Genomic DNA, 9,648 nt, shown 5'->3' on the forward strand with positions numbered 1-9,648 from the left:
GAGATGGGCTGTCAGATGTGTCAAGGGTCCATCCAGGCCTCCTCCATATTTAACCAGCCTGGCGTGGTGCCGTGTTGGGCTGGAGGACTGTGTGTTACACAGCAGGGATGCCTGAATTTGCCACGAACGCTGGGAGCCTGGGAAAGCAGAGCTGCAGCAACAGGATGAATAAATGAACAGGATCTGGACGCTACGTTAAACACTACGAACCAGGGAACTGACACACACACTCAAGCAAGTCAGCGTGGTGTCCTTTCAACTCTGGGACAATCCCCGGTGGATCTGCAGATCAGACCATAATACACCATTATTATTACCTAGACTATACTAGATATAGTAGCATAGATTACCATTGTTACCTAGACTACACTATATATAGTAGTCTGCATTATAGTTATTACCCATACTACTCTAGATATATTAGTATACATTACAATTGTTACCTACACTAGATATAGTAGTATGCACAGAAGTCATTGGCTACACTATATAAGATGTAGCAGTGTGCATTTCCATCACTAACAATACTGGACACCTGCAGAACAATAGATAGGCTACTGGATAATGAAACTGTCTGTGTGCTTCTGCATGTGAGCAGCTGTCTCAACACTGACAGGAGCACAGGGCAGTCTTGATCGCCCCCTGTAGGTGAGCGCCCCTGGCAGCACAGACCCCACCACACATCTCAGGTGCTGTTCATCTGAACAGATCCAGAAGACCCAAACACAGTCCAGGGTCTTCATCAAACACAGTCCAGGGTCTTCTTCAAACACAGTCCAGGGTCTTCCATCCATCCATCAGTCCACTCATCCATCCATCCAGTCCACTCATCCATCCATCTCCTCACACAGGGCTGCCACAAGATGGGTTTCATGCTCTCTGATTACTAACACATTTTAATACAACAGATACATGTAATACAATCAGAAGCATTACCCCCCCCCATCATCCATTGCATTAATGTCATCAAAACTAACCCAGTGATCTCACCACTCCATCTATTTCACACCATGAACAAACCAGCAGTGTGTGTGTGTGTGTGTGTGTGTGTGTGAGGGTGCGGTTCTAAGTGGTCAGTGTTGAATGATCCTCTTTTGTTCCACAAGAAAGGGGTCCTTGTGTTTTTGTTGTGGAGTGTGTAAGGGTTAGGTGCGTCACAGTGTGATATAAACCCAGCTGGAGGTAGGAGCAGATTCACGTGTTGGACAGGCTTCCCAGCATGCTCTGGGGCAGGTGCAGACATGTTCCATGACTGACAGCAGACAAGGTATCCCACAATGCCTGTGGGCACCATCATAAACATCTGGATGGAAGGTTATTACGGCTGCAGTGGAAATGCAAATATTTGTTGCGCCCTCTGCCTCCCTCCCCCCAAAAACTCACACGGCAAAATACTTTTGTTATTTTGTATTTTTTATTGTGCAATATCACAATAACATTTGTGTACAAATGATGTCAAAAAAAAACAAAAATCTTCATGTCCTAATTCCGGCAGGAGATAAATGTGGTGGAGGTGGTGCCTACTAACAGCCCCCAAACCCAGGGGCCCCACACAGCAGCTGGGGAGAGTGGGCCCAGACACACTTCCACTGGAGGGGGCTGCAAGGTTACAGTCTAGTGGGACTTCCTCCAAATGAACATTGAAAGGGACAATGCAACAAGGAAAACACCAAAAACCAACACCATCACTACAGATAGATATCTGCTGTTGAGATGCATAGAAACAGTTTGTGTAAGTGTTGGAGGGGAGGGTGGACGAAGGTCGTTGTTCTGCTTGTTTGGTCCAGGTTAGGGTTAAGAGGCCGAACAGGAGGGGTCAGAGGTCAGGGGGGAGAGGTTAGGAGCGGGTGTACTTCCCCCAGATGTGCAGCATGAACACAGACGCAATGAAGAGCAGGCTCATCACCAGAACAGGGACAGGACCTCTGCGGGAGGAGAACACAGGGTTACATTCGTTATCTCTCTCTCACACACACACACTAACACACACAGTAAGGGAGGGAGGAGAGGCAGGGCTCGTCTCTCCGGTGAGGCCCTACAGTGGGGGGGGGTCTGACAGGTTGTCACTGTCATCAGGGAGACTTGAAGAAGGGCTCTTCTCCCGGAGGGAGGAGAGGGCGTGTGTGTATGTGTGTGGGAGCATTGCTAAGCAGGAGCATTGCCATGCCAACCATCCCCTCTGCCCTCTGCCCCCTCCTCCCCCAGTCAGAAGGCTGTAATTGAGTTGACCTTTCAGAGCAGATCTTTTAATGAAGCTTTGAGACCAGAGTCTGACAGGAACACACCAGCTCGCTCGATAAACACCAGTGTACTTTCACTCACCGAGCTAGACTCAATAACACAGCCTAACCCCCCCCCCCCCCCCGACCCCCCCCCGTGGTGACGCTGTGTCTACAACCAAGACTGGAGATACTCAGGTGTGCCGAGAAGCTGAACGGGATGTTGGGATATGAAGATTGAATGGGTGTGTAGACAACAAGAGAGAAATGAGCACACTCACACAATTATTTCACACAAGCATATGCAAGGACACATACAGACACTCGGGGGTTAGGTTAGGTTGCGTGGGGATCAGCAGGTCAGAGGTCAGGTGTTCTGCCCCAGAGCCATTAAACCTTTATGTTATTCCTCAAACATGAATACCCCCCCCTGACAACGGAAGGTGTGTGTGTGTGAGAGAGAGAGAGAGAGTTGGTGTGGAAACTGTAACAAGCACAGTGTGTGGCGACCTGTGTGGGGCAAAATAAATGTTGGATATATTTATTGTGTGTGTGTGTACTCACACTTTGAGTCCTGGTGAATCTTCAGTGTAGAAGCGCCACATGCCCCCTGTTCCTGCTGATGCTGTGGTCCTGCCAGCGCTACGAGTTCCACTGCTCGTCGCTTTCCTGTGGAACACACACACACCCACACACCCACACACATGCACACACGTGAGCCATAAACCCAACACCATCTAGGGTTCAGTTCAGCCTAGTTCAGATGATTCAGTACATGTACACAGCTTATTGAAAGTGTCAGAGCTTTTTCCTCTCTTAAGAATCCTCACACACTCAAAATAAACATGTTACAGAAGTTTAATCTAATACAGTAAAAAACTATTAGATTAATACACCCTAACCCTAATCCAGTTTCGCCTCAGACCTTGTGGACGTCAGGGTAAGGGTTAAACCTGCCTCTAGTCAGTGTGTCTCCTGGCGTGTGCGTGTGTGTGTGTGTGTATGTGTGCGTCTCCTGGTGTGTGTGCATGTGTGTCTCCTGGTCATTTATTCTGAGAGAACATCATCATGACACCCAACACATCACTAGCAGTAGTCATGATTAATGGCTGCTTTACCCAACTGCAGATGAGTAAGCAGCCAGATTGTGGTAATACAGTCGGTAGGTGATGACATGAGAGGTGGGGGGACGGGGTGATTAGACACTGATTCATTTTAAAGCAACAACATTTGTCTACTGTAATTTACTCCCAGTAGAGATAACTCCAGGTTTGTGTGTGTGCATGTGGGGGTATGGAGAAGGGGAAAGTGTATATCTATGTCCTTGTCATTTAGGGTTGATCCGGTCAAAGATTTCAGTTTTTCTTAATGTGCCATTGTGAGTGCCCACCCCTGCAACCCCCCTCCCCCTGTGCCCACCCCTGCAACCACCCTCCCCCTGTGCCCACCCCTGCAACCACCCTCCCCCTGTGCCCACCCCTGCAACCCCCCTCCCCCTGTGCCCACCCCTGCAACCACCCTCCCCCTGTGCCCACCCCTGCAACCCCCCTCCCCCTGTGCCCACCCCTGCAACCCCCCTCCCCCTGTGCCCACCCCTGCAACCCCCCTCCCCCTGTGCCCACCCCTGCAACCCCCCTCCCCCTGTGCCCACCCCTGCAACCACCCTCCCCCTGTGCCCACCCCTGCAACCCCCCTCCCCCTGTGCCCACCCCTGCAACCACCCTCCCCCTGTACAATCTGATGAAGTCACCACATGAACTATGCACCCAGCAGTAATATATACATGTACACCAGTGTACCGTTGTCTGACTGTGGACCCGGCCGCGCGGGGAGCTACAGTCTTGCTGGGCGAGCGGCTGGAGGCCCCGACATTGGAAGCACTTGCTGCTGGTCCAGGCTGTGTGAGAAAGGACACCGTTAACTACAACTGACCAAATACATGTTCAGCTCAATAACCACTGTGTAGTAGGTCTCACTGCGTACGGTTGTTGTGTTACAGTGTGTGGATCTAGCTAGTATTAACATGGCTCATGGGTCAAGTACAAACTGTGGCCTTGCTGTGACCAGAGTAGCTAATTAAACAGAGACAGACGGGTGTAAGTGAGTAATTTCCTTAGTTAATAATGTATCATTATGTACAAAGCGAAACGTAATCTAAAACTTGTGTCTAATGTTATTCACATACTAATCTGTTACAACAGTTTAAGCCACGTCTGTTTTAACGGAGGACCTTGTTGCTTGCAAAGTGGGTAAAGTTGTAACGTTTTACATCCACAACTCCGTCTGTGTTGACTAAGACAGTATGTTAATATGATCGTTTTGACAGGATGTTACTGTAAGATCAAAATCCATGCCATCTACTTAGGTACACTATTGCTATTGTGGCAGTTAGCTTGCGGATAGCATGCAAATCAAGCGCAACTTGCAAAGCAATGGAGAACAAAACTAGTATGGTGATAAACTAATGAATCACGTATAAAGAAACTTACCATCTTGGGTTATTCGTCTGATAATGTTCAGCTGGTGTATAAATGAAACCGTTCTTTAACCTGATGTCCACGTCAAATGAATCGCAGTCCGGTAAAAAAAAAATCGCCACAACTGCAGAGAGGATCTCGGAGAGATGACGCCTGTCTGAGAAGGACACGACTGCAAATCAGAAGACCCATTTAGGAGTCCTAGGATAAGCGTCGCTATAGATGGCAGTAATGCAACAGTGAATATGCTTAGTTTGGGGCGAAACATTTTTATTGCGATGTATTTAGATGTATATATTCCTAAATGTTGCCTGTTGTTTATTTTTTTAAGAAACGTGTGCTGTTGTTCATGGTTTAAACAACAGGCAAATAAAAGACACATAAACCCACAGTGGTGACGTGTATGACGGGAAGCTCGAACTGCGTGTTCACGGAATTGGACGCCATTTTGGTTCATCCCAGAGCTATTTCCAAATTTGTAGCCGTTGAAAATTTGAACCACAACGGTGGTTAAACAGTACAGTTTCACGTTTCTCTGAGACAACTTAACTACGTAGTTTGCTGTAATGACCAAGTGAAACATCTTTCGGCACCAGGTTTCTACCAAGGAGATTATCGGGGCATTATAAAGGATATACAGGTAGATTTCAGTGTGAGACAGTATTTCTCATCCATTTCAAGCATTAACGTTAGCTAATCCAGGGAATAGCCAGGGACCAGGGTATTAAGTAATTTAGTAGCCTATTTTGTGTTCTTTCTGTGCACAGTGCACATCTAATGACAGGTACGGTTAATGTAGACAGTACTTCTATCTAGTTATTGATGTTCTTGCTTTAATAAAGGGTTAGTACGCCTATTCTTGATGTTAGTATTCTTTGTTCAGCGAGGACTGTCAGTAGACTGTCTCTGCTTTCGTTAGTGAATCAGACAGCAGCAGCCTACCCCTCCACACTGTCACTAGTGTCAGAGGTGCTTGATACACTGGCCACATAGTGTCGTTAGATTTGTTTGTTCTATAATGGTGTGAAATGATGTGTATGAAGGTATCTGAGGTGTGTTTGTATTGTGTATAGGATGGCGCGGGTGGTGTTTCTGCACCCAGACTTGGGTATAGGTGGAGCAGAGCGGTTGGTAGTGGATGCAGCAGTGGCTCTGAGGTCTCGAGGTTGTAGAGTTCAGATCTGGACAGCCCACCATGACCCAACACACTGCTTCTCAGAGACCCTTGATCCTGACCTGCCAGTGGTAGGTATCTGCAACACACACACTCAAACACAAACAAACTCACACACTCTCTCAAATGGGGAATTCCTACCCTTTCTAAAGTGGGCCAACAGTGTTTGACTCTGTTGGTGTCTTGTGCTCTAGGAGTGTGTGGGTGACTGGCTGCCCACCAGTGTGTTTGGGTACCTGCATGCCCTGTGTGCCTACCTGAGGATGATCTACCTGGCTTTCTACCTGGTGTTCCTCAGCGGAGTAGAGTATGATGTGGTAGTCTGTGACCAGGTGAGACCAGCACACCTTCCTCACACCTGTGAACCTCAACGCACCTGTCTGAATCCACTCTGATTCCCCCTGCCTGATTCCCCCCCTACAGGTGTCGGTGTGTATCCCGGTGCTGAGACTGTCCCGTCCCAGGAAGAAGGTTTTGTTCTACTGCCACTTCCCAGACCAGCTGCTGAGCCAGCGGGGCGGGGCTCTGAGGAGGCTGTACCGCGCTCCTGTAGACTGGCTGGAGGAGATCACCACCGGCATGGCTGACATGGTGTGGACCTGGTCATATGTCCTGTGCTGTGTTTATGTGCTATTAGGACATTTATCCTTTTTGAACTAGTATGTCTTGGCCTTATCATATTTGCTTGCTTGTGGAGTGAGTATATGGACTAGTGTCAATGATGACTAGAAGATCACATGGGTTCGAGTATATGGACTAGTGTCAATGATAATTAGAAGATCACATGGGTTTGAGATGATTACATAGATCGCTTTGTTCATTTACATGAACAGCGCAGCAGCCCTTGGATTCCTGTGTGTAATAGAAAGCCTTTTTATTGCACAGGTATTGTGGATTTTGAAGAGAGGCTGATAAAGGGTAGTAGCCCACCTCGAGCCCCCAGGATAGCTGTCCTAATCCCTGTGTGCTTCCTGCCAGGTGCTGGTGAACAGCCTCTTCACAGCCGGGGTCTTCAGAGAGACCTTCCGCAGTCTGGGGGGGGTCCACACTGACGTCCTGTACCCCTCCCTCAACACACACTCCTTCAACCAGGCCCCCACCGAGGAGCCAGGGCTGCAGGGCCTGCTCCCCGAGGGCACCAGCTGCACCTTCCTGTCCCTCAACCGCTATGAGAGGAAGAAGAACCTGGGCCTGGCCCTGGAGGCCCTGGCCGCCCTGAGGGCCCGCCTGGCTCCAGGGCTCACCGCAGGCCTCCACCTGGTGGTGGCGGGGGGGTACGACGAGCGTGTGTCTGAGAACGTGCAGCACTATGCTGAGCTGAAGGAGCTGGCCGCCGGGCTGGGCCTGGAGGGCTGCGTCTCCTTCCTGCGCTCCCCCTCGGACAGCCTGAAGGTGAGCCTGCTGCAGGGCAGTGCAGCTGTGCTTTACACGCCCAGCAGGGAGCACTTTGGGATTGTCCCTGTGGAGGCCATGTACTGCTGCTGCCCTGTCATCGCTGTGCAGTCGGGGGGACCGCTGGAGAGTGTGGCGGATGGGGAGACGGGCTTCCTGTGCGAGCCCACGGCCGAGGCCTTCTCCAGGGCCATGGAGAAGCTGCTCAGGGCCCCCCAGCTCCGCAGAGACATGGGACATGCAGGAAGGAGGAGGGTGCAGGAAAAGTTCTCCCTGGAAGCCTTCTCAGACCAGCTGCACGGGTACATCCTCAGGTTGACCCAGTGACACTGAGGCCACGGCAGTGATAGGACGTGGGTGTGGGAAGGGGACCAGGCCCATGGAAGTAAATCGACTGTGAACACTAGACCTTCCTCTGTAAGGCTGAGGCTGAGGTGTGTGATATAGCTGTGGGGAGGGACAGGTTGTGTAGGTGTGAGTATCAGGGGTGGGGGGATGCTATTATCATGGAGGTGGAGGGGGGGGCATTCTGAGGACTCTGAGGGCAATTAATCAGCATTCCCCAAGAGAGGTTGCTGAGGGGAAAAGGGACGGAATCTCAACCCCAATTAAGAAAAGAGTAACGAGTTTACCCATCTGCCCCTGGGCCCCGCGGAACAATACCCGCACCAATCCTTGGCTAAAGAAGTGTGTGTGACTGTGTGTGTGTGTGTGACTGTGTGTGTGAGTGTAAGACCTCTAAGGGCCTAATGAACGAAGGCACTGCTAAGATTGATTTGTAGATGTGTTGCACTAGAGTGTGTGTGTGTGTGTCCTTGCACTGTTTCTATATCTGTGAATGTGAGCCAGAAGGAGATTGTTCTCCAGCAGCAGATCGATGAGCAGGATGTCCACTTCCTCTGTCCTCTCAGCTTTGTTGCAGCTTCACAATAGGAGAACGTGGAGCTCCAGATTCTGTAAGGGATGGAGGGATGGAGTGGGTTATTAGAAGCCCTTCTTATGGACTGTCTGGGTCATTATGAGGATGTACGCAGCAGAAGGTCATTGTGTCTGCCAGCCTACCAACGCCGTCGCCCACCCCACAGCCCCGCTATAGACTTGTTGTTATTGACATTCTTGAAGACTTAATAAACAACATGACGCATAGTTTCCTAACTACCCGTGTGTTGCTGTGAAGTTTGTTTGGCCTTTGAGAGTGCTTGTTGAGGGGTGTGTGCACTCAGCAGGGAGGAGGATTAGGGTTGGGGTTAGGACCCAGTACATTTACATTTAGTCATTTAGCAGACGCTCTTATCCAGAGTGACTTACAGTAAGTACAGGGACATTCCCCCCAAGGCAAGTAGGGTGAAGTGCCTTGCCCAAGGACACAACGTCATTTGGCACAGCCGGGTCCAGCCGGGAATCGACCTGGTAACCTTCAGATTACTAGCCCGACTCCCTAACTCCCTGAGTCACCTGACTACCTGACCAGTATAGAGTTGGGGCTAGGATCTAGTGTAGGGTTGGGGATGGGATCTAGTGTAGGGTTGGGGATGGGATGTAGTGTAGGGTTGGGGATAGGATCTAGTGTACGGTTGGGGATGGGATCTAGTGTAGGGTTGGGATGTAGTGTAGGGTTGGGGATAGGATCTAGTGTACGGTTGGGGATGGGATGTAGTGTAGGGTTGGGATGTAGTGTAGGGTTGGGATGTAGTGTAGGGTTGGGGATAGGATCTAGTGTAGGGTTGGGGATAGGATCTAGTGTAGGGTTTGGGATGGGATCTAGTGTAGGGTTGGAGGTGGGATGTAGTGTAGGGTTGGGATGTAGTGTAGGGTTGGGGATGGGATCTAGTGTAGGGTTGGGATGTAGTGTAGGGTTGGGGATAGGATCTAGTGTACGGTTGGGGATGGGATCTAGTGTAGGGTTGGGATGTAGTGTAGGGTTGGGGATAGGATCTAGTGTACGGTTGGGGATGGGATCTAGTGTAGGGTTGGGATGTAGTGTAGGGTTGGGGATAGGATCTAGTGTAGGGTTGGGGATAGGATCTAGTGTAGGGTTGGGGATGGGATGTAGTGTAGGGATGGGATCTAGTGTAGGGTTGGGATCTAGTGTAGGGTTGGGATGTAGTGTAGGGTTGGGGATAGGATCTAGTGTAGGTTTGGGGATGGGATCTAGTGTAGGGTTGGGATGTAGTGTAGGGTTGGGGATAGGATCTAGTGTAGGGTTGGGGATGGGATCTAGTGTAGGGTTGGGGATGGGATCTAGTGTAGGGTTGGGGATGGGATCTAGTGTAGGGTTGGGGATGGGATCTAGTGTAGGGTTGGGATGTAGTGTAGGGTTGGGGATAGGATCTAGTGTACGGTTGGGGATGGGATGGGATCTAGTGTAGGGTTGGGATGTAGTGTA

General features: G+C 50.1%; 2 protein-coding genes across 4 annotated transcripts; one reads left to right on the forward strand and one right to left on the reverse strand.

Annotated features, from left to right (window-relative positions):
- Positions 1-1,395: 1,395 nt before the first annotated feature.
- Positions 1,396-4,871, reverse strand: sec61b (SEC61 translocon subunit beta). Its single transcript, XM_062455438.1, has 4 exons — positions 4,709-4,871; positions 4,019-4,116; positions 2,784-2,888; positions 1,396-1,925 (listed from the first exon to the last, which is right to left on the reverse strand). The coding sequence occupies exons 1-4, from the start codon at positions 4,709-4,711 to the stop codon at positions 1,838-1,840; spliced, it is 294 nt and encodes a 97-aa protein (XP_062311422.1). The 5' UTR covers positions 4,712-4,871; the 3' UTR covers positions 1,396-1,837.
- Positions 4,872-5,082: 211 nt separating this feature from the next.
- alg2 (ALG2 alpha-1,3/1,6-mannosyltransferase) lies at positions 5,083-8,417 on the forward strand. 3 transcript variants are annotated; one of them, XM_062455436.1, is made up of 6 exons: positions 5,083-5,379; positions 5,443-5,480; positions 5,770-5,941; positions 6,065-6,202; positions 6,294-6,461; positions 6,849-8,417. In XM_062455436.1, the coding sequence occupies exons 3-6, from the start codon at positions 5,771-5,773 to the stop codon at positions 7,587-7,589; spliced, it is 1,218 nt and encodes a 405-aa protein (XP_062311420.1). In that variant the 5' UTR covers positions 5,083-5,379; positions 5,443-5,480; position 5,770; the 3' UTR covers positions 7,590-8,417. The 3 variants fall into 3 exon arrangements, with proteins under 3 accessions (XP_062311420.1, XP_062311421.1, XP_062311419.1); XM_062455437.1 differs by lacking the exon at positions 5,443-5,480 and having other exon boundaries at positions 5,083-5,348; XM_062455435.1 differs by lacking the exon at positions 5,443-5,480 and having other exon boundaries at positions 5,085-5,336.
- The last annotated feature ends 1,231 nt before the right edge of the window (positions 8,418-9,648 follow it).

The sequence above is a fragment of the Osmerus eperlanus genome, unplaced genomic scaffold (assembly GCF_963692335.1).
Source record: "Osmerus eperlanus unplaced genomic scaffold, fOsmEpe2.1 SCAFFOLD_105, whole genome shotgun sequence".
NCBI lineage: Eukaryota > Metazoa > Chordata > Actinopteri > Osmeriformes > Osmeridae > Osmerus > Osmerus eperlanus.

What these genes read in the sequence shown, in the direction of transcription:
- sec61b (XM_062455438.1), bottom strand. An exon ending in GGGTCCACAGTCAGACAACG is followed by an intron (nt 2,889 to 4,018) that starts GTACACTGGTGT and finishes TGTGTTCCACAG; the next exon opens with GAAAGCGACGAGCAGTGGAA. An exon ending in GATTCACCAGGACTCAAAGT is followed by an intron (nt 1,926 to 2,783) that starts GTGAGTACACAC and finishes CTCCTCCCGCAG; the next exon opens with AGGTCCTGTCCCTGTTCTGG.
- alg2 (XM_062455436.1), top strand. Translation starts at nt 5,771, where the DNA reads ATGGCGCGGGTGGTGTTTCTGCACCCAGACTTGGGTATAGGTGGAGCA. An exon ending in ATGTGGTAGTCTGTGACCAG is followed by an intron (nt 6,203 to 6,293) that starts GTGAGACCAGCA and finishes CCCCCCCTACAG; the next exon opens with GTGTCGGTGTGTATCCCGGT. An exon ending in CCACCGGCATGGCTGACATG is followed by an intron (nt 6,462 to 6,848) that starts GTGTGGACCTGG and finishes GCTTCCTGCCAG; the next exon opens with GTGCTGGTGAACAGCCTCTT.